General features: G+C 44.1%; 1 protein-coding gene across 1 annotated transcript in view; it reads right to left on the reverse strand.

Moving 5' to 3' along the window:
- Positions 1–25480, reverse strand: part of MYRFL (myelin regulatory factor like) — a 250541-nt gene that overhangs the window by 127222 nt on the left and 97839 nt on the right. The window contains exons 13-14 of the mRNA XM_063927477.1: positions 21857–21966; positions 12026–12189 (exon numbers count right to left, since the gene is read on the reverse strand). Coding sequence (XP_063783547.1) covers positions 12026–12189; positions 21857–21966 — 274 coding nt within the window. The remainder of the gene's footprint in view (positions 1–12025; positions 12190–21856; positions 21967–25480) is intronic.

Consider the following 25480-nt stretch of genomic DNA (forward strand, 5'->3'; position numbering starts at 1 on the left):
TTAAATACACAGAATTATTTCTGAACTAATTGCCTCCAGTGTTGTTCTTCTTTGGAGTGGTATATATATATATATATATATATATATACTAGGGACAATAACATGGCATCCTTATCTAGGGTTTCAATCTCCGCTGATAAGGTATCTGTCTACACTGCTACTGCGCTATAACCCCATGCCGACACAATCGCCGGTCTGAGTAGTGTACCAGAATGTGTGTAAATGGACTTCAAAGTACTTTTACTGCATGCTATCTGCAGGATCCCTGAGGATAGCTGTAAAGTCAGCGCTACCTTTTGGGTAAACATGTCAATGCCTTGTACACCCTAGGGGAAGATTCCCATCGTATCCTGGCCCCATTAGGGAAAGGATACTCCCTGAGAATTCTTTTTGGGAAGCTGCAGCTTCTTGTCTGGAGATTCCCGCTCTTTTCCTTCATGAGAGGAGGGAAATTTACCTCAGCTTTCTTCCCCTTAAACATGTGTACCCTCGTGTCAGGGACAGATGAGTCATCAGTGATATGCAAAACATCTTCTATTATAACAATCATATATTGAATACTTTTCTGCCAGTTTTGGCTGTAGTTTGCATTATCGTAGTCGACACTGTAGTCAGACTCCGTGTGGATATCTGTGTCTATTATTTTGGATAGTGAGCGTTGTGAGACTCTGAAGGTCTCTGTGACATAGGGACAGACATGGGTAGATTCCCTGTCTTTTCTCTAATCTTTTGTGTAATAAATTAATCTTAGCACTTAATTTCACATATCCAATCAGGCGTCGGCGTTGTCGACGGAGACACCACACACACACACACGCTTGCTCCATCTCCTCCTTAGGAGGGCCTTTTACCTCAGACATGTCGACACACACGTACCGACACACCACACACTCAGGGAATGCTCTACTGAAGACAATTCCCCCACAAGGCCCTTTGGAGATACAGAGAGAGAGAGTATGCCAGCACACACCCCAGCGCAATATGACCCAGGAAAAACACAGCAATTTAATGTTTACCCCGTAGCGCTGTTATTATTATCTGTGCCGAATTATGTGGCCCCCCCCCTCTTCTTTAAAACCCTCTCTTCTACCGTGGTATAAGCAGGGGAGAGTCCAGGGAGCTTCCTCTCAGCGGTGCTGTGGAGAAAAACATGGCGCTGGTGAGTGCTGAGGGAGAAGCCCCGCCCCCTCGGCGGCGGGCTTCAGTCCCGCTAAAAGTGTAAAATTGGCGGGGGCTCATGCATATATACAGTGTCCAGCTGTATATATGCTCTCTTTTGCCAAATAAGAGGTTTATATTGCTGCCCAGGGCGCCCACCCCTGCGCCCTGCACCCTTACAGTGACTGCCGTTTGTGAGGTGTATGGGAGCAATGGCGCACAGCTGCAGTGCTGTGCGTTACCTCAGTGAAGATCAATGAAGTCTTCTGCCGCCTCTGAAGATCTTTTCCTCTCATACTCACCCGGCTTCTATCTTCCGGCTCTGTGAGGACGACGGCGGCGTGGCTCCGGGACGTACTCCAGGGTGAGACCTGTGTTCCGACTCCCTCTGGAGCTAATGGTGTCCAGTAGCCTAAAGGTGGGTACACACTAATAGATATATCTGCAGATCAATTGATCTGCAGATATATCTATGGACGGATCGAGCAGTGTGTTCAGCATACACACTGCCCAATCCGTCGGGGACTGACGTTATGAACTGGGCGGGCGTGTACACACGCCCGCCCAGTTCAGCTGTCAATCACCGCCGGCCGCCGCAGCATGTGTACGGGCGGTCGACCGACCGCCCCGTACACACACAGCGACGCGCCAATATATCGGTAGATATATTGGCTGTCGGCTGTGCTGCGGGGCTGACGCGATACGTCTGTGAACGACGGAGTTCACAGACGTATCGGCCGTACACACTGGCCGACGGTCCCGCGATATATATGCCGTTCAGGAGAACGGCCGCTATATCGACCAGTGTGTACGGGCCTTTAGAAACAGAGCCCTGAAACTCAGAGAAGTGGGTCTGTTTCTCTCTCCTCAGTCCCTCGATGCAGGGAGTCTGTTGCCAGCAGGCTCCCTGAAAATAAAAAACCTAGCAAAAATGCTTTCTTACAGGAAACTCAGGAGAGCTCCTGAAATGCACCCAGCTCCTCTGGGCACAGTATCAAACAGGTCTGGAGGAGGGGCATAGAGGGAGGAGCCAGTGCACACCCAGAGTCAAAGTCTTTCTTAAAGTGCCCATGTCTCCTGCGGAGCCCGTCTATCCCCATGGTCCTTACGGAGTCCCAGCATCCTCGTGGACGTTAGAGAAATTTTTTATTAGATTCCGCCACCACAATGAGGCGGACTGAAATTTACGAAATGACTGTCGAAAAGCACTGTTGTCGAATCAACATTCTTAAATTGAATATACTTTTGTCGAAAAGCCACATTTTTACCATTGCAGACATGTCGAATTTGACAACTGTCGAATTTCAAAAAGTCGAATCCGAAACGGACGTTTTTTTGTCAAAAAGTACTGTATTGCATTGTCAAATTTTTTTTTTTTGTGTTGAAAATGCCCCATTTTTCGACATTTGCGGCAATTCGACCGAAATTGCATATACCCCTATATATTTTATACCTGACATGATATGTTATATTGCATTGCCAGAGCTTGTCCTGAATGCCAAAAGAACTCTGGTAATCAGAAATATTATCCAGAACTTGTTCACAGCAAATTACAATAAATATCTATATATATGTTCCACATTTACTGGCTTAAATCAACAAAAGTCTGCAACAATAAACTGGTACACCCAGACAACCAAACCAATATATTTCTATCATTAGTCTTTCCTTATACATAACACCTTAGGGGCACCTTAATCAAGTTAATTAAGCTTATTAAACAAAGCCTGAGATTGCAAAACAGTAAATTTCACATTGTATTGCCATCAATCAGGTAAAAGGTACTGCAGTGTCATTCGGCGGAATGTAATGAAGTCCGAGTTCAGCGGCCGTGCCGGATGACGGCAAAAGTCTGACTTTTTTTTTAAAGGGCCAGTCATGTACAAGGCATAATCAAACTAGAGCAAGAAAAAAGTAAATCTCTTTACCATAAATGGTAAAGAAACAACAGGCGCTGTAACTGGGCTGGTTTCCTAAGCCGCTGTTGGAAACGGGATGATAGTTGTTCACCCCAAATACATATATATGGATGAACAAGAAATACCAACTGCGCTCAAATGTATTTTTATATATTAATTAAAATCAATAACACAAATACACATATACATAAACAACTGAATGCTAAAATCTGGCACTACTAGTGCTAAACACACAATATAAAAATTGAGCCTTAATAAGCCACTCTCTGTCAGTGATTTTTCACTTGGGGCAGTCTTTATGCAAAAAATAGCCGATAAACAGCTGATTGTTGGAGGATGATGTCAAGTCCTGCAACGCATGCGTTGACGTGCAAAAACAGGTATCCAGATGAAGGAGAATATTTACCAAGTCCTTGGTGGTAGTTCAGCCGGGTATCCCACCTGGCGGGGTTCTGGAGCAGACTCTCTATCCCTCGCAACGAAGATGGTGGTTCTCCCTTTATTAATGTCCACATCAGAAAAGGACTGGAATCTCCAGATGGTGAACAGCGTCCTGTATGTCACTTGCAGGAGTCCTCAGAGGTGCCCAGGTCAGAGATGTGGCCCCCCTAACGCGTTTCACTGTCACTTGGCAGCTTTTTCAAAGGTGATATAACACTGGCTCTATCCCCTTTATATAGGGGTTATAATCATCATACATTGTTAACACATGTGCAACTTATGTAAACACAAATCTGTAAAATAATAAAAAACAGTCTAATTCTCTCTAAACAGCAGCAAGAAGACAGACCCTTCTAGTATCCATTAAAAATTTCAAAAAACGAGGTTTATAAACCATAATTTGACCATAGACATATAAATTAAAGTTATTTCAGCCGGTCACGTGACCTTAGTCATGTGATACTACAGCTGTACGTGCTAGATGTTCATTGGTCTGATCTCTCAACAGAACCCTGTCTCCATGGATACCGCTAGATAACCTATTACACGGTCTCATGTCCCGGTCACATGACCGGGTAATACATCCAAATAAGGAGTTCAGCCGCTCACATCCGGTCTCGGAGATCAGGGAAAAGACACTGGCGCTTCCCGTACGCTGCGTATTTACATCATACGTAAGGGGGCAGTGCTGGTTACCATTACGAGCGTCCTTGGCAACCGTCATCTCCGTATCACAGGCAGCCTAAGACCGGGGCATGCCTGGAATACGGGGGCGGCACCACAGAACACTCCGCATTTACCTCCCATATGTCACCCCCAGCTCTCCGCATCGATCTTTACACGGGAACAACCTTATATTGCAAACACAGGATGGTATTAAAATAGTGATACAAAGAACATTCTCACTCATTAACACTGGGAAATGTTTATCATCAAACACCATGTTTAGTGTCTTTAAGAAGAAGTAGGAATATTGGGAAGGATATTTAACGTTAGGCCAGTCCCTATTAATCTGGATACATAAATGAATAAATAAATAAATAAACAAACATGTCATATGTATTTTCTGGTGTCAATGTGCCCTTACTAGGATGAATAGAGAGAGTGAAGGTGGAAAGCATCAATATTCCTGGTCATATTGCCCATTACGATTGATTACAAGAAAAGGGATTTTACTAGTTAATGTACTGCCCTTGTAACTATAATTGTGTCCTTATAGTTTGCTTATCGATAGACTATTATAAATCACTAAAAACTTTTAATATTACTACAAATACTGTCCTGTCCATGTAATATAAATATGTTTCGTCTAGTCCCTCTAGTTTGTTTAATAACAGAAGAGTAATGATTCTTTTGAGAATGTTCTTTGTATCACTATTTTAATACCATCCTGTGTTTGCAATATAAGGTTGTTCCCGTGTAAAGATCGATGCGGAGAGCTGGGGGTGACATATGGGAGGTAAATGCGGAGTGTTCTGTGGTGCCGCCCCCGTATTCCAGGCATGCCCCGGTCTTAGGCTGCCTGTGATACGGAGATGACGGTTGCCAAGGACGCTCGTAATGGTAACCAGCACTGCCCCCTTACGTATGATGTAAATACGCAGCGTACGGGAAGCGCCAGTGTCTTTTCCCTGATCTCCGAGACAGAATGTGAGCGGCTGAACTCCTTATTTGGATGTATTACCCGGTCATGTGACCGGGACATGAGACCGTGTAATAGGTTATCTAGCGGTATCCATGGAGACAGGGTTCTGTTGAGAGATCAGACCAATGAACATCTAGCACGTACAGCTGTAGTATCACATGACTAAGGTCACGTGACCGGCTGAAATAACTTTAATTTATATGTCTATGGTCAAATTATGGTTTATAAACCTCGTTTTTTGACATTTTTAATGGATACTAGAAGGGTCTGTCTTCTTGCTGCTGTTTAGAGAGAATTAGACTGTTTTTTATTATTTTACAGATTTGTGTTTACATAAGTTGCACAGGTGTTAACAATGTATGATGATTATAACCCCTATATAAAGGGGATAGAGCCAGTGTTATATCACCTTTGAAAAAGCTGCCAAGTGACAGTGAAACGCGTTAGGGGGGCCACATCTCTGACCTGGGCACCTCTGAGGACTCCTGCAAGTGACATACAGGACGCTGTTCACCATCTGGAGATTCCAGTCCTTTTCTGATGTGGACATTAATAAAGGGAGAACCACCATCTTCGTTGCGAGGGATAGAGAGTCTGCTCCAGAACCCCGCCAGGTGGGATACCCGGCTGAACTACCACCAAGGACTTGGTAAATATTCTCCTTCATCTGGATACCTGTTTTTGCACGTCAACGCATGCGTTGCAGGACTTGACATCATCCTCCAACAATCAGCTGTTTATCGGCTATTTTTTGCATAAAGACTGCCCCAAGTGAAAAATCACTGACAGAGAGTGGCTTATTAAGGCTCAATTTTTATATTGTGTGTTTAGCACTAGTAGTGCCAGATTTTAGCATTCAGTTGTTTATGTATATGTGTATTTGTGTTATTGATTTTAATTAATATATAAAAATACATTTGAGCGCAGTTGGTATTTCTTGTTCATCCATATAATCAAACTAGAAATAGATGTTGAATCGGCGCTCCATGATTACCAAAAAACAAATTAAACTCTAACAGCTGCTCACCAATTTGGGGCGGACTGCCCCAATAGGTCTGAATAAAAAAAAAAAAAAAAGCAAAGGGGGGAGCGCTATGAGAGTCTAATAGTTAAATTTATTAAAACAATGTTTCAAATGCCACATAGCTCATAATGGATATAAAAAGGTAAATACATTTATTTAATAAAATAAACAAGACATTGCAGCTGCAATATAACACCTGAATTGATAGAATTGTTATAAATTATCACTTTTGAGAACCAGTATTGCAGCCGTGCGTCCACGGACTGTAAATTGTTATAAACGGGAGACTGATGATAGGTACTTCTTATAGAAGCATTGCTGTTATATTGAATATAAGTCTCTAATTTCTTTTGAGATGTACAAGTCCCGTTGTATGAATTGGAGACGGCTCGGTTTGTCCGAGCAACCAGCGTCTCAATGATTAGGTCATGACCGTTAACACTGGACTGCTCATACGTACTGATCAGAAGGGAGCAGACTTCTCTTGTTAGATGGTATCCGGTGAAGAGAAGGCTTTCGGTATTGAAGGCTGTACTGAGCCGGGTATGCAGCGGCTCAATGCACTCTGTGTACAGATCCTTTAACCGCTTGATGATTCTGTAAGTGAGTTTTCATCGACAGCTGCAGCCTCCCAGTGTCCGTGGAGATAAGGGTTACACAGTAGTGAAGAAGATCTCTGGTGAGTGTGAGACACCCAGCAGCCATCCTCGTGTGTCAGGTGGACTAAGCAGGACCCACAGCCCCGTCACAGTGCCTCCACCTCACTCACTGATACATGAGAGAGACAGTGACCAGAAGATCCTGGAACTCACCAACAAGATCATTCAGCTGCTGACAGGAGAGCATCTTTCCAGTCGGGTGCATTACTCACTACCGCAATTTACGGGGACCCCCACTGCTCGTTGGCTGTCTCACAGCCGCTCTGGTGCCTGATGTCTGCTGAGTGTAATAGCATTGCTTCAGATGACCTGCTGCAGCTGGCAGGCACCAGGACCCGGAGTGCCTGTTTCCGGAGTCACTGCTACCAAAAGTGTAGCCAGATAAGTCTAGGGAAGCCCGCTTACCACCATCCAGTGGCTGAACGGCTCCCGCTGGTGACTGCTGATCACCCAGTGCACCCAGCTGCTGCAGAGTGACATCAGAGGTTACCCTCTGTGCCTTTCCTTCTCCTCCATTTGCAGAATTGGACAAAATGAGGGTGGAAGGGTGGTGGCTTGGAATTAATTTTGTTAGTGGGGCTCCCAAAACCTAGTTGCCCCGGGGGCCCACAAGCCTTAAGTCCCCCATACACCAGCAATGGACTGGGGCAATGACGTGACCCCGCGACGATCAGGTCAGTGAATTGGGATAGTAAACATGTTTAAAAATTCCTATTGAGTAATTTTAACATGGTTAATTTTCACGATCCTGACGGAACCAATTGGCGGGGATCGTGCAGTGTGATGTATGGACATCCTTAATTCGGATCTGCTCCTAACTGTCATTTTTCAAACATGGCCTGTAACATGGCAGTTATGAGCTGGAACTTTAAATAAGTAGACCCGTGAGACTCCTAGGGCACAAGAGGGTGGAATCTGTGAATTCTGAAGCTACAGCTTCCTAAGTACTTTGCTGAGAGCACATGTTTCATAGTTATTTGTGCCCCAATTTTCATAAATGTCCACATCATGTTTTGGGAATGGGTGCACAAGAAAAAAATTACTTCACAATAGAGGTAGTGGGGGTCATTCAGGTGCAGTTGGAGGTGCTATCACTGCTGCATCTTTAGAAGCTGCAGTTATAGCGCTGTATGGTAATGCAGCAGGAAGTCTCTATTACATGCAGATGCCTCCTGCTGCACAAGTGATCTGAATTGCGTCCCAGGACACAGCATCGGATCAAAGCATTCCCAATTGGGCGGCATACAGCACCTATGGTGCTGCACAAGCCGCCTCATTGCAGGGGCCAGGAAATCTCCCCCCTACAACAGGAATACATAGCGGTGACTTATCTCCATTTTTACAAATGCCCCGAAAAAGCATCAGACTGTCAATCAATGACAGTCTGATGCCAGCCTGCGTCCTATGCGCAGGACCCATTTCGTGCACCCGGTTGAAAAACCGATGCCAGAATCCCAACAATGATCAGAATGCCTGTGCCATCATCGTGAATGAAATCACAATGCCGGCGCCAGCATCCTGACATCCGGCATTCTGATTGAGTGACTGCCGGGCCGCCTGAAGGGTAAGCTGGGGGGGTTAGGTTTAGGCTGCGGGAAGGGGTGTTAGGTTTAGGCACCCCCCCAGGGAGGGTTAGGGTGCAGGCAGGGGGGCGTGTGGTTTAGGGTGTGGGAAAGGGGGGTTAGGTTTAGGCACCGCCAGGGGAGGGGTTAGGGTTAGGCTGTGAGAGGAGGGTTAGCTTTAGGCTGCAGTATGGGAGAGTTTAAGGTAGGGGGGTGAGCGATAGCATGCTTACCCGACCCTTGTCAGGAATCTAAACAGCGAGATGCCACGGCTGGTATTCTGACAGCCGGCATCCCGACCGCTGGCATTTCAGCCCCAACCCCACAGAACGGGTCCTGTGCATGTGCAAAGTACCTAAAATCTGTACTTTGTGCCCATGGTCCCAGGTGCACCAGAATGACCCCCAGTGTGCCTCTCCTGGCCTATTGCTTTATCCTATATGTATCCTTGAGAGCACAGTTTAGCCAGTGTAGTAGGTATAAAATGCAAGCGCTTCGCTATCTCAGATGCAGCACTGGATAGCCTTTAACATGTATAACCCTATATGTTCAATTCTATACAAAAAAATACATGTCTCATGAGTGATATTTTAAAAACAGGTTGAGTTCTGCTAATTCTGCTTTTGCATGAAGTTCAGTGTCCACCTCCACAGGAAGCAGTGTTCATGAGTATTGTGTTGTAGGAAAACCAAAGAAAAATCACACTAACAACCAGAGCCGGCCCTAGGCATAGGCAAATGCCTAGGGCATTTGGAATGCCATGGAGCACAAGTAGCTTCTGCTGATTAAAATGATATACGGCATGCCTATATTCTGTGGGTGACTGTGACTGTATCTGCATACGAAATGTTATGTTACACTGTATTCCTGGAAAATCACTGTAACGTAGCATTTCATATGCAGATACAGTCGCACACAGCATATAGGCATGCTGCATATAATTTTAATCAGCAGAAGCTGCTTGTGTATCCTAGTCATAGTCAAATAAGAAGTATATATAGCAAAACGGCATCTACTGCTGCATGGCGTATTGAGGCATGATGTATGAGGACACATCTGTATCCAAGCAGAGGCAGATGTCACAGTATTAGCGGCCGTGTGAGTACTGTGTGTGTGTGTTGGTTGTGCAATAGTGTTCGGCATATATGTAAGGGGCATTATGTGTGTCATGTGTATAAATGCATTAATAATGTGTGGCATATGCGTAAGGGACATTATGTGTGTGATTTTGTGTATAAGGGCATCATATATGTAAGGGACATTATATGTATAAATACATTAATAATTTGTGCAGCATATGTGTAAGGGACATTGTGTGTGTCATTATTTGTATAAATGCATTAATAAAGGTTGGCATAAAGTGTAAAGTGCATTATGTTTATAAGGACATTAATAGAATGTGTGTAATATGTGTAAGGGGCATTACTGTGTGGTATTATGTTTATAAAAGAATTACTAATGTGTGGTAGCTGCTCTACTGTGTGGCGTAACGTATAGAAAGGGCACTAATGTGAATAAAGAGCAATATGATGTGGTGTTATGTGAATAAGGAGCACTTCAGTGTGATGTAAAGTGTATACAGGTTGAGTATCCCATATCCAAATATTCCGAAATACGGAATATTCCGAAATACGGACTTTTTTGAGTGAGAGTGAGATAGTGAAATCTTTGTTTTCTGTGGCTCAATGTACTCAAATTTTGTTTAATACACAAAGTTATTAAAAATATTGTATTAAATGACCTTCAGGCTGTGTGTATAAGGTGTATATTAAACATAAATGAATTGTGTGAATGTACACACACTTTGTTTGATGCACAAAGTTATTAAAAATATTGGCTAAAATAACCTTCAGGCTGTGTGTATAAGGTGTATATGTAACATAAATGCATTCTGTGCTTAGTCTTGGGTCCCATCGCCATGATATATCATTATGGTATGCAATTATTCCAAAATACGGAAAAATCCGATATCCAAAATACCTCTGGTCCCAAGCGTTTTGGATAAGGGATACTCAACCTGTATAAGGGGCACTACTGTGAGGAGTAACATATATAAGGTAAAGTGGTACTACTGTGTGATGTAACGTGAATAAGGGACACTATTGCATGATATAATGTAAATAAAGTTGCACTACTGTGTGACCGAATTTGAATTGTGGGTATTATTGTGTGGCTATGCCCCTTCCCAGCAAGAACATGCCCCTTTTTGGGCTGTGCGCTGAATGTGTGCACTATTCCTATTTAAAATATAGGGGGTAGGTGCACCAAAATGAGGGCTGCTATGGGTGAGGGTTGATGGTGCTGGGAAAGGGGTGCAGGGTCAGAGGTGGAACTTACAGCGGTGCTAGGAGGCACCAGCTAAAAACTTGCCTAGGGCATCATATTGGTAAGTGCCAGCTCTGCTAACAACACATTGGGCATTGGTAGTACAATGTGATTGACCGGCGGACGGGATGCCGGCGGTCACAGTACTGATGCTGGCATCCTGATCTTTGAAATCCCGACAGGGGTGAAGTAACTATGTTATCCCCTTTCCCCTACCTCCTAACCCTAACCTCCCCCCAGTGGTGTCTGGTGCCAGCATAACACTTACCCCCACCGGATGGTGCCGAAACACACCCCACACACACACTGGCTCTAACTGCAGCCCGCCCGCTTTACTTACGGTCAGGATGCAGGCTAACGGGTTTCCGGCATCGGTCTCCAGACCCTGTCCGGATTCCGGCGTCGACACTCTGACGGGTGTCAGGATTCCGGCGTTGGTATCTTAACTACATCCCGGTAGTACATAAAATAAGCTTTCTTTATACAAATAATATTATTAAAATGCCTTTTACAGTCTAACTGGTTGCAGCACAGCATTCATACTGCAACACATTTAATTCATGCTCCATGTTTTGCCACCTGAATGTGAAAAGTAGAGGACGGGCAGCATAGAGGTCACTGCTAGATTTTTTTCTGTTGCCTTGGCGTTAGAGCATAAATACAAAAAAACTAAATGTTATTTTCCAGAAAAGCGTAAAATAATAGGCTGTAAGCACTGTAGTCCATTTCATGTCTTATTCTGAAGATGGCCATTGAGCCTATGAAATGACACAAAATTATCAATAGCGTGTAAGTAGCAGAATTTGGTACATGTCCAAAACTTTTGTTAGATAGCATTTTATGCGGAGTAAGCACAATGTATAAGGGAAATATGTGTGACTGTGAGCAGCTCAAGACCATGAGGAAAATTGAATTAAAACATGATGACACAATAAAATAAAAACAGCAGGTAGTCTAGTTGATGTCATAAGTTATTAATAATCAGCAATGGCATGACATCAGCCACTGCTGTTAAACTGTATTATGCCATCACATCCAGTTTACTAGTTTACAAACATACAAACAGAAGCAATATAAGTTCATTGTAAATGATTTTACCTATAGATACAGTAAATATAATGTAGTTTTATTTGTTTATTTATTTTCACGTGAATGCCAAAACACCTTCTTATGCGATGTCCCTACATTGTGCATCCTACTGTCCACATCAACCATCATTTCAAGTCACAGTAATTCATGAATATTGGGTCACCACCTCTAGGTACATTCTCAATTAACAGACATCCTCTAACCTTGAAGGAGGCCGCTCAGTTGCAGTTTTTTTTAAGCTGCTTATCCGTTTTAGTTTGTCAAGCTTATCGTTCCACACTTCAAGCTCCTGAATCCTTTCTTCAAGATTATTTGTGAGTTTACAAAGCTGCTTCACTGCACCCACATTTTCCATAAAGATTTGGTCCTGAAAAAGAGAAGGATGAATGCAATTTAGTGTTACGTTATGCCATTATTTCTCAGGGAGTCATCCTGACCTAGCCATGGGATTAGCTTGACCAATCGCCCACTGCTTTGCCTTATTATTGAACTCATTATTTCTGAATTGAAGCCAGTTGCCTGAAGCATTACTCCCCACCATTCCATTTTAATTATTTATTTAATTATTACCAGTTATTTAGATGGTATCCGGTTGATAGACAGTGTTTAGTTAGACAGTCAATAGATAGACACCATATGTTAGACAGACATTAGGTTGACAGGGTCGAAAGGTCGACATGAAAATGGTCAACATAAAAAAGACAAATGTTATTTTAAAATTTAACATGTTTTTGGACTATTTCATACCTTCTCTATCCATGTCGGCATAGAGTGGGTTATAAACCTTGTGGCGAGCGCAACGAGCCCGAAACGTGGTGAGCGAAACGAGCCCCGCAAGGGTATGGCTTTCTACAGTTGGGGGTCCCAGATGACAAAACTATCCACACAAACCACAAAAATGCAAAAAATATGGTGTCTACCTTTTTTATGTCGACCATTTTCACATCTTTCCCCCCGCTCAGCACTCGGCGCAATGTGCGTGGAGCGGGACGGGGGGGGGGGGGGGGGGAGGGTGCGCTCAGTTCACACAGTGGTGAAGACAGCGACCTGACTAGATTGTGCCTGCATGCAGGCCAACCTGGTACCGTCGATAACGACGCGTGGGCCGCGCATCGTTATCGCTATGGGGCACACACACGGAGCGATGTATGCTTCTTTTCTAAGCAATCTAGTCAGAATGCTTAGAATTTAAGTCAAAATCGCTCTGTGTGTACCCCCCTTAAGAGTTTACATAAATTGGCAAACAAATTTCAAATATTGAAAGCAATAATGTTAGACAATAGTTACCAGGCCTACAGTATGTGGTGCAATTATTCTTCCGACATTAGTACGCATGAAGTTGATGGTGTAGGACTGTTATTAATGCTCATGCTGGAGAAAGCGAATAGGGAAAATAAAAGTGGGTTTTTCTCCAACATTGATCAACACGGTGCTTAGACTGAGTAACAGGGAAACAAGTAGGAACAACAAGAGAAGAAGGCAAAACAACTTAGCTAGGTCATTAGATTTCATTTAGCTATTATGAAGTCCTTCAGAGAATAATAAGGGAAAACTGCAAGATAGATGTGTTGAAGCTCACTAACTGTTGTAGAATTCATGGAAGGATCCTGGCATTCAAATCACAAATGTGAGTTACAGTTGGTGCAATAACATTTTCCTAATACCTTTCATAGGGTGCACTTAGTAATACGGGCAAAACTGGATCCTGTTGGTGTGGACTTCTTTTCTGTCCACACCAACAGGATCCAGTTTTGCCCGTATTACTAAGTGGCCGAACATGACTATTGGGCATCACAGTCAACCCGTGCCACACATGCAGAGATACAGGGCCAATTATATATTATACTTAATCACCCGTTTCAATTGACAAATATTACTCAAATAGTTATTATTTAAAAATAATCTCTTGGTACCACGTCTCAGTTACGGGAGATCTGTCTGTAGGAGCTCTGCCTTACAAAAACAACAAAGAAAAATCCTCCAGACTCAGAACAGTGAGGGGAAATGTGAGGCTCAGGGACAAGTGATTTTGTAGTGCCAGGCTGTATTTTTAGGGAAGGAATACTTTGTACAGTACTTTAGATAACCCCAAATAATAAAAACTAAATAAAAATAACTGTACATAAACACTTTTATATTGCAGAAATAATGGTTTCAGTTTCAAAAGGATGTCCACTCCATTCCCACCCCCACACAGACTGCCTCATCCCCATCATCTATTTCCTTGTTACTTTCAGATACTCTTTTTCCAAATGAGAAAGTGCTCACATTCAGCAGCCACAGGGTATCTTCTTTTTCTTTTAAATGCATTAAACTACAAAAAAAATATTTGAATGCTTTAATACCCAATTGGACATTTAGTGGCTGTGCTGTTGGATCTTTGGGCACAATGATACCTGCTGTTTGTAACTATATTAGTGCCAGTGTCCATGTAAGGCAGAGATGCTATTTCAGCCGAGCTTGCAGTTTATTTTCCTGTAATTTAACTACTCATGGGTCATTCTTGAAAAGCGACCTGATGTGGACTATGTGCCTTATTCAGAGATGGACGCAGCCTCTGCGTTCGCATGCAGCGGTTGCGTCCATAGGGTCTGCGCATGCGCTGCGACTATAGTGTGCGTGAACAACCCTTCACCATGGGAGGATGTGACCACATGGTGATTGACAGACAACGGGCATCTGGGGGCAGCAACATAGCATTGGAAGGAGGACAGTGGCAGGTGCAGGTGATTCTTCCATATGGAAACATGGCGGCGGTGCCCCAGCGCAGGTAGGGGTCGCCCCAGCATGTGGGGATATGGTAGCAGATTTCGCTGCGAGAGCAAAATCTGCAACCAAAGCTGAAATGCGCAAAAAGTGACCTGTTTAGGCAACTAAACAGCCCTTTTCATGATCACACCCATAGCAGTCGGATTTAGCTGCGTAAAGCATCAAAACCCGACTACACTAATGGGCACGATATGTGTGATAATGGGAATCAACTGCATATTGCCATGCGATCTCCCATCACTTTAGACGTGAAATCTTGCGCAATATAACAATTGAATATCCCCTATGGGGAATAATTCAGACCTGATTGCTGCTGTGCATTTTCGCACAGCGGGCGATCAGATCCAAACTGCGTATGCGTATGTACCGCAATACGCAGATGCAACGGACAGCTGCAAAGGGGATCGCCAGTCAGCGACGGGTATGTGCAAAGGATCCATTCGCACTGGCATTCACAAGGAGATTGACAGGAAGAGGGCGTTTGTAGGTGGCAACTGACCGTTTTCAGGGAGTGTTTGGAAAAAACGCAGGCGTGTTCAAGCGTTCGCAGGGAGGGTGTCTGACGTCAAATCCGGTCCTGAACAGCCTGATATGATTGCAGTGGCTGAGAAAGTCCTGGGCTGCGCAAAGACTGCACAAAATCAGTTTGTGCAGCTCTGCTACACATGCGATCGCACACTTGCACAGCGAAAATACACTCCCCCTGTAGGCGGCGACTATCTGATCGCAGTGCTGCAAAAATCGCTGTGCAGCGATCAGGTCTGAATTACCCCCTATTTGTCTACATTGACTGTGCACAATATCTAAGATATTAGATCATTATGCCCTTCAGATTTTCCTAGATTACGACAGTGGTTAGTGACATATTGCTTGTCCTCATTATATTGAATAATATGATCAAACATAGCCTCTACACAGTTGGAGAATATGGTAGAAGGATATGGGCAGTGATGTAACTACAGAAGAAGCAGGGGATGCAATTGATATGGGGCCCGTCCGCCTGGAGGGCCAGGGCCTGCCAGTTTACTTCCTGGGAGGAGGGGTGGCAGGCAGAGTGCAGAGCCGCCCTGAATGTGTGACCGGAGCCGCGGATTGTTGGAGGGTACCAGGAAGACAGCTGCAATAGCGTCAGCGCTGCACGGCTGACCCTCTGTGCTGCATACTCCCGCTGATTTAGAGACCCCGTTTCCCCTACCATCTTTCTGTCTGTCTATGCTTCCCCGTCTGTCTCTGACCTGCCTGGCCCCTGTCCATCTACAGTATGCCCACATATGTTGTCCTGTATGTCTATGCTCCCCCACTTCCATCTGTCAATCTATCCATTTATGCCCCCATATGGTACTCTGTCCTTCTATGCCCGCCCCCCATCCATCTGTACATCTATGTCCAACCTCCGTCCGTCTGTACATTTATGCCCCCCCAGTGCTCTGTCTGTCCATCTATGTCTATGTCCTCCCACGTCCATCTGTCCATCTATCCATTTATGCCCCCATATGGTGGTCTGCCCTTCTATGACCTCCCATCCGTATATCTGTCTATTCCCGCCCCGCATCTGTCTGTCTGTCCATGTATGCTCCCATATGGTGCTCTGTCCGTCTATAACCCCCCCCCCCCTTCACCCAGCTGTCTGTCCAACTATGCCCGCCCACGTCTGTCTATCCATCATATGGTGCTCTATCTGTCTGTCTATGCTGGCCATGTCCATCCGTTTGTCCATCTTTGCCTCATATGGTGCTCTGTCTGTCTGCCTTTCCCCCCACATCCATCTGTCTGTCCATCTATTAATCTATGCCCCCATTTGGTGCTCTGTCTTTCCGTCGATGCCCCTCCCCCACCCCCGTCCTTTGCTGCAGTCAAGTAGTGTCTCTCGATCACTCCTCCTCCATCTCTCTCTCTGTCTCTAACACTCTCTCTCTTGTAGTGTTTCTCCTGCTCACTCCTCCTGCCTCTCTCCCCTCTCCTTAACACACTCTCTCTTGCTCCTCTCTCTTTTTCTCTCTCTCCCTCACTCTCTTCCTGACACTGTCTCTTTCCCCCTCTCTCTCTCTCTCTCTGAAACCATCTCTCTCACTCTCTGACACTGTCTCATTCCCTCTATTCCCCCCCCCCCTCTCTATTGTTGTCACTCTTGCTGATACCCTCTCTCTCCCTGAAACTCACTCACTCTCTTGCTCCCCTCTCTCTCCCTCCCTGGCACTCACTCCCGCTCGCACCCCTCTCTCTCTCTCTCTCTCTCTCTCTTTCTCTCTTGCTCCTCCTCCCTATCTCTCTCTGACACCCTCTCTCTCTCTCCTGTCATCCCCTTCTCTCTCTTTGTCCCTGATACCCTCTACTTCACTCCTCTCTCTCCTTCTCTCATTGCCTCTTTTTACATGAAACCCTCTGTCTCGCTAATCTCTCTCTTTCTCTCTTCCCTTTGACACTCTCCTTGCCCATAACTCCCCTCTCTCTCATGCCACTGTACTCACCACGGCGGGGAGGTCAGAGGGTATGGGGTTACATATTTCTAGCTATGCCCCTGAATATGGGAGTTTATTTTGCAAACTGAAACTACTAAAAATGCATTCTTGGAGAATCTGGTCTCCTCAGTGGTGAGCTGTACTAAGCCAGAGGTAGAACTCTGGGAGGCAACAGAGTCACCTGCCGCCGGGCTCCTGCTCAGAAGGGGGCACCTCTCCTCTCATTCTGTGACACCATTTAATTAAGTTAATTGAGAGCTGCCGCTATCTCTTTAGTGGCCAACTCCCTCACTGGTCCCTGCACCTTACATGTCATAGCCTTTTTATTATACTGTAGATACACATTTTACAAATGTCATATCCAGGATTAGAAACCACGACCTAGTACACTGGAAGCAGACACATTACTGATGAAGCTATTTGCTCCTGTATAGGAAATATGAGAATTCTAACTATATGAAGATACTTCTCTGACAATTACACGTAACTTCGTATAGTTAGAATTCTCCTGCTTCCTATACAGGAGCAAATAGCTCCACCAGTAAGTGCCTGCTGTCAGTATAACAGGTCTTGGGTTCTAATCCTGAATTATGACTGCTAAGAAATGTGTGATTTAAAACAAAAGACAATGAAATGTATGTATACAATATTTTCAGTACACTGCACACACACACACTTTATATATATATATATATATATACATACATATATTTTATATTTATTTATATATATATTATATACACATACATATAAATTATCTAAAAACATAGGGTGGGGGGCACCAATATATTTATCTTGCCACTGGGCAACTGGGACAAACTTACGCCACTGTACTGAGCTACAATGACTATATGACTGAGTCCTTCACAGATACTGTAACTACGAGGAACACCCTACTGTATCAATGACATGCAGTGAGGTGAGGCAGAGGCTTTCCTGTCATACTAACGTATATGCCAGAGTTTGGCTACATAAAGTACATGTATATATTAAAAATATCTTCTTTGTATTGTCCTAATCATTGTTATAGTGAAAACTCTGTAGTAAAAAGTCTATGGCAGGTGAGGCATTATCTTTTGCACACATCTCTGATCAAAAATCACCAAATTCCCAGCAGGGTTTGGGTTCGTTATGCAGGTGGGGGTTAGGCCTTAGGCCTAAACCCCCTGCCCCACAGCTTAAACCTAACCCCCCTTTCCGCAGCCTAATCCTAACCCTCCTCTCGCAGCCTTAACCTCTGGTACTAGTCAGTGTCTTCTGAGCCATTTACCTCCCCGCACATCCCTGTACTGCATCTCCTCCAGGTAGATACAAAAAAATGCACCTTCTGTTTATCACATTCAGATTATATTTGAGATGGGGGACAAAAGTTGGGAACGTTTGGCTTTTTTTTTAGCTTTACTATTCCCCTAATGACCAATATTCAGGAACTATAAACATCCTTCTCATCCCGTGAAATCTTAATGTTAATGCTAATTATTACAGCTGGTTAATAAACGCGAAGACTTTCAAACATACTTGTAATAATGGGGAGAATTCAATTAACCATGGTAATTCATCACAGGCTAATTGACAATCTGGGGCTATCCAATGAGCCCTGAAGCACAGCCGCCGGCAGCACTTATCGGGCATTTTTTCCGTGACCTCAAAGGATTAAAAAAAAATGCCAGACAATTAGCCCGTTTTCATGAACCGGCAGTAAAAACACATAGGTCCATGAACTAATCACGGATTCTATGTGTTTTTGCCCAAAAACAGATAATATTTTGGGCGCAAAGAAGAGGCTTTAAATGAATAGCAAAAAAAAAGCACAAAAGTCCAATATTTTGCACCCAAAAAATTCCCCCCTATATTTCCAAAGCGTAAGGAAGAACTCTTACAATGCTCCTTATACAGACATACTTCATTGCTAAATGGTAGATTTTAAAATGAAGCTCATTCCTATCCCTATCATCTTTGGATTTAAAGCTCTCCAGAAAGAGAGTCCCTTTTAAATAATTAAATGATACTAAGGCAATGGCTCTGTAGATACTTTAAGGTCTAATTAGCAGTAAATTGGTCCAAGTTCTCCTTTTTGCATAGCTAATACCCCTTTCACATCGCACAAATAACCCGGTATCGACACGGTATATTGCCGTGTCGAAACGGGTCAGTGTGCGATGTGAAAGCGCCTTTTCCGAATTAGCGGGTCGCCTGACCCAGTAATTCAACCCGGTTAAAAAGAAGGGTTATTACCGGTTTGAATACCGGGTCAGGCGCAGTGTGAATGGGAGCCGTTTCGATGCGACACGGCTCCCATTCACAGCATAGGGAGGGGCGGCGCAGGAGATGAGCTCATTCTCCCAGCGCCGCCTCCACCCCTGCTGCTGCTGCGCCCCCCGCTGCTATGGCAACCGACCCGGTATATTGCTGGGTCGGAAAGCCAGCAGAGGAGAGCAAATGCCGGATCCCACCCGGTAAGAACACGTTTCTCTTACCGGGTAGGATCCGGCATTTGCGATCTGAAAGCAGCATTATTGACAGTGGAGCTTGGGCTTTACCAATTAATACATTCTCTCTCGTAGCAGAGGTGGCCTCATTCCCAACATTATCTCTCCAAAACCATTCATTATATGACTAGTGGAGGATCTGGTTCCTATGAAGTTTGACAATACTAATGTCCCTTGTTTTCTTTTATGATATAGGGGTCTATTTACTAAGCCTTGGATGGAGATAAAGGCCCTCATTCCGAGTTGATCGCTAGCTGCTTTCGTTCGCAGTGCGGCGATTAGGTGAAAAAGCGGCATTTCTGCACATGCGTACGGGCCGCAGTACGCACGCGCAAAGTACTTTCACACAAAACTATGCAGTTTTACACAAGGTCGAGCGACGCTTTTCTGTCGCTCTGTTGATCGGTGAGTGATTGACAGGAAGTGGGTGTTTCTGGGTGGTAACTGGGCGTTTTCAGGGAGTGCGCAAAAAAAATGCAGGCATGTCAGGTAAAAACGCAGGCGTGCCTGGGGAAATGGGGGAGTGGCTGGCCAAACGCAGGGCGTGTTTGTGACGTCAAAGCAGGAACTAAACTGACTGAAGTGATCGCAAGGTAGGAGTAAGTTTCGAGCTGCTCAGAAACGGCATGAACATTTTTACGCGCAGTTCTGCTAACCTTTCGGTCGAATTTCTGCTAAGCTAAGATACACTCCCAGAGGGCGGCGGCCTAGCGTGTGCACTGCTGCAAAAAGCAGCTAGCGAGCGATCAACTCGGAATGAGGGCCAAAGTCTCTGGAGATAAAGTACCAGCCAATCGGCTTCTAACTGTCATTTTTCAAAAACAGCCTGTAACATGACAGTTAGGAGCCGATTGGCTTGTGCTAAACTCCAGCGACTTATCTCCATCCAAGGCTTAGTAAATAGACCCCAAAGGCTCTTGCACTAAACAGGAGAAAACTCCCCTCTATTCTATATGGCGAAATCTCATTAATAAAGCGTTACTGTTGTATAAAAACACATTAATCGTCTGTATCCTGTTTTGTTTTAGAACATTTGGTCAAACTGGATATTCCTTAAATGAATGCCTTCTTCACACGGAATTGATGAATCCTTCTTCAGTTGGTGGTTTACACCATCTACTTTGGCTATATCATTGTGCCTGTCTCTTCTTTATTTCCTCCTAGTCTTCCTGGCCAGTTCCTGTTAAAATCATTATGCATTTTTTCTACTATTAATCTTTTTCTTTTATAAAAGGCATATAACATCATCTGTGGCCATTTGGTAAGATCGAGAATCTCAAAGAAATTGTAATTATTTATTAAGGATGCCATAGGTGTCCCGGATTAAAGGGATACTATGATTTACAGAGATCCTGTGGCTGATTAAAACCAGTTAAAATGCAGACTTGATTTTAGCCAGCCGCAGAACCTGTATAAGTCATAGGTTTCCCGCATTATAGAGATATTATGGCAAACCTGAGTATATTGTAGAAGGATGATTTTACTTACATGTGTGCTGACTGGTTTGCTTAACAGTGATCCACTTCTGCCTGTTAAAGATTATGGGCCTAATTCAGAGTTGAACGCAGCAGCAAATTTGTTCGCAGTTGGGCAAAACCATGTGCACTGCAGGGGGGCAGATATAACATGTGCAGAGAGAGTTAGATTTGAGTGGGGTGTGTTCAAACTGAAATCTAAATTGCAGTGTAAAAATAAAGCAGCCAGTATTTACCCTGCACAGAAACAAAATAACCCACCCAAATCTAACTCTCTCTGCATGTTATATCTCTCCCCCCCCCCCCCCCACCCTCTTCCCCTGCAGTGCACATGATTTTGCCCATCTGCTAACAAATTTGCTGCTGCAATCAACTCTAAATTACCCCCTATGGGTAGAAAAATGCGGTGTCCTGAGAAAATCTGAACACATTTTAGCCCAAGGGATAAGATGGAAAATGATGATAGGAAGCCTAAGAAATGGTACTGCGTAGTGAAACAGGGCATATCAGAGAAAGGAGGTAGGGGTGAGAAATTCTGAGCAACAAAGTCTTGCTACAGTCTTGGTTTTGATTTGTATATACTAGAGAATTATAGGTATTTAGTGGCAGATTTAACAACAAGTGATATTCTTGGTCTCACTCATTACAAATGTAGAACTGGTGCTCCAGCCAATCAGCTCCTAACTGTTATGTGTTTGAAAAAATTAGAGATATGTGCTGATTGGTTGGAGAACCATTTAACATACGTAACGAGTGATAACAAGAATATCACTCATTGTTGTATCTGCCTCATAGTTAGTGAAGCTGGTATACAATACACTAGTGAAAATATAGGGAATTACCTTGTCTACCATGAGAAAGTTTTCAATTGTATCTCCATTTTCACATGTAACATTTCCAGTTTCTTTAACAGCCCGTGGTAAAACATTTCTCACCTCTTGAGCAATCATGCCTGCAAGACAGACCCGTTTTTATATCAGACATTAATGTTGTTTTTAGCGGTCATCTGACTTTTGTCTATTTGTCATTTTGGTAGTACAGGTTGAGTATCCCTTATCCAAAATGCTGTGGACCAGAGGTATTTTGGATATCGGATATTTCCGTATTTTGGAATAATTAGATACCATAATGAGATATCATGGTGATGGGACCTAAATCTAAGCACAGAATGCATTTATGTATCATATACACCTTATACACACAGCCTGAGGTCATTTTAGCCAATATTTTTTATAACTTTGTGCATTAAACAAACATTAAACATTAAACATTCACACAATTCATTTATGTTTCATATACACCTTATATACACAGCCTGAAGGTCATTTAATACAATATTGTTAATACCTTTGTGTATTAAACAAAGTTTGTGTACATTGAGCCGTCAGAAAACAAAGGTTTCACTATCTCACGCTCATTCAAAAAAGTCCGTATTTCGGAATATTCCGTATTTCGGAATATTTGGATATGGGATACTCAACCTGTACTACAGAATAAAAAATATCTAAATAAAAAGTAAATGGTAATGTAAATAAAAAGATCATAGCATCTCCTGCAGGAATGTGGCTAGCATCCCAACAGTTGGGATACCTATTTATAGGGCGAATGGAGATTTACCCTAGGCAAAAAATGTTTTCCGTCTAAAATGCGGTCCATTTTCGCAGATTTTGAGGCATTTTTCGCCAATTCCTTTTCACTTAATAAAAGAAGGTGAAAAGGCATTAGCGAAAATGCCTTTACAACTGCCGAAAACGGCCCTAAGTGAATACGAGTGGGGCGTATTCATTAGCTCCGAAATGTAATCGGAACTAATTGCATACGCCCCTAAGGCACTAGAGGGAGGTTTAGGCATAATCGCCACCCCCCCCGATTCTTAGCTCTAGCCGCCAACCTAGGCGGGTTAGGGTAGCGGACAGGGGAGGAGTAAAATAATTACACCGTCCCCTATCGGCATTGTCAGGAAGTCGGTGTCGGTCATGTCGGCATCCCGACCACTGGTAACATGTATTACACCCCTCCTACATGGCTTTCTGCACTCTACAGGTGTCTTTCATGGAGATCAGAGAATGTTTTTTTTTCCTGGATTGCGATTATTACTGTATGAAGGAACATCGTTTGCTAGGCAGAAGACAGCCTTGGATAATTACTTCCTACTTCCTCTCAATTCCAACTGTTACCCTAACAATTAGCTTTGTGACCTCAACATTACTTACTTGTCTGCTTATTTGGTAACCTGGTGACAGTCTGAATTAACAGGGCAGCCAGGGTAGTCTCTTCACACAAGAGGTCCCAACATATGGCTACATCACCGGTATGGATGGCACTATGGCATGGCATAATGTGAACTAGGGGCACTACAGTGTGTTTAACACATTTGTGGTGCTGGGAGTATTTACACAGTACACTTTTTAATTAAATTGCCAGTATATCATATTGAAGGGGAGATTTATGAAACTGTGGCGAGAGATAAAGGACTAACCACTCCACTTATAACTGTCATTTTTCAAACACATCCTGTAAAATGACATTTAAAAGCAGGCTATTCCAATGGAGACTCTTGCAGAGCATTCAGCACAACAGACAAATCCCATGGAGCCACAGGAGGGACATAGGGTGACTGAATCTGTATAACGCCCTGAATGAACGTCTGAACATCAGGTATAGAGGCAATTTTTCTCTGAAACCAAACCGACAAGGCAGATATATGAACCTTGAGGGAGGCCAGACGAAGACCTAAGTCCGGGCCTCTTTGCAGAAAAGCCAGTAGTTTGGAAGTTCTGAATATATGGACATCGTAATTCTTCTCAGCACACCAAGTGAAGTAAGAATTCCAAACCCTGTAATAAATCCGGGCAGAGGCTGGTTTTACAGGCTTTCAACATCGTTTGAATAACCGCCTCTGAAAAACTTTGGCTCTCAGGAGTGATGCTTCAAGAGCCACGCCGTCAAAGCCAGTCTGGCCAGGCCTGGGTAAAGACAAGGGCCCTACACAAGGAGGTCTGGTCGTTGAAGAAGTAGAAGGGAATCGATAGACCCTGCAGGTCTGAGAACCAATGCCGTCTGGGACACGCTGGAGCGACTAGAAGCAGCCATCCTCCTTCCTGATTGAACTTCCGTAGAACCCTGGGCAGGAATGACACTGGGGGGAACACGTATGGCAGCCAAAAGTTCCATGGAATTGCCAGTGCGTCCACGAACGCTGCTTGAGGATCCCTTGTCTGTGATCCAAAGACCGGAACCTTGTGATTGTGTCTTGTTTTGAAGCAGGCTGATGGGCTGCTCAGGACTGTTTCATCTTTGCCTTGGTGGTCTTGGGAGCATGAGACTGTTTGCCTTGGCTTTCTCTTGAGGTCGAAAGGAACGAAAAAAGTGGTAGTTTTCGCGTGGATGACGCTTTGGCTGACAGTACCCTCGCAGAGGACGCCTCCTGAATGTAATATGTGAGACAGGTATTGTCTGGCCTTGTTGGAAATATCCCCAGGCAGCTCATCCTCTAACCCCTGAACCCATGCCTCAATACCCTTTGCGGTCCAAGAGGCAGCTATGGTAGGCCTATGAATGGCCCATAGATTTCAGGCATCCCTCCACGCGCTTTTCTGTCGGTTCCTTCAGGGAGGTGACAGTGGTGACAGGCAGAGTAGAAGACACCATGAGACGGGTGACATGAGAATCCACTGGCGGTGGATTTTCCCACTTACTACATGACCCTGCATGGAGAGGATAGTGAGCTAAAGCCCGTTTGGGGAGCGTGATTTTCTTACCCGGGGTAGACCAAGGTTCCTTCCTGATGTCCACAAGATGATCAGAATGGGGTAATATAGTTTTAACCACCTTCTGTTGTTTAAACATATCAGTTTTCTTGGCTACTGCAGTGGAATCCTCATCCTGAGTGATTTGAAGGATTTGCTTAACAGCATCCACCAGGGCAGGGACATCAACCTGTAAGGTAGAATCCTCGTCAGCAACACATGATTCAGAATCTGACAGGACTGTATGCTCCCGCTCCTTGTCAGATGAAACATCAGAGAGGTTAGTAAATTGTGAGTAGGAAGCAACCCACTTCGAGAACCCAGAGACATGGGAGTGACCTGGAGTAGATTTCTGTCTAACCAAAGACTGATTTAACTGTTGCAGCGGGATAGAAAAATTTTACACCCAAGGCGGACTTACTATAGGGACAACTTGTGGTGGCAGTGACACCGGAGGTCCCATAGGGGGGCTAAACGGTCCCCAGGAGGGTGGTGAACATAGCCCAGGGTGGCTCAATTGCACTTACAGGAGCCGCAGGCTGACTGGGAGGTCCATGACATTTAGCACACAAACCATCACACAATACTTCCTCCTCAGGTAAACCTCTGGAGCATACCTTGCAAGTTACAGGAGTTTCCAGAGTTTTACTGCCCTTATTGTTAGACATTGTAATAAAGCAACAAGTAGGCTATTAGTACGATGAAGCCAGACAGAGT

The sequence above is a fragment of the Pseudophryne corroboree genome, chromosome 6 (assembly GCF_028390025.1).
Source record: "Pseudophryne corroboree isolate aPseCor3 chromosome 6, aPseCor3.hap2, whole genome shotgun sequence".
Taxonomy (NCBI): Eukaryota; Metazoa; Chordata; class Amphibia; order Anura; family Myobatrachidae; genus Pseudophryne; species Pseudophryne corroboree.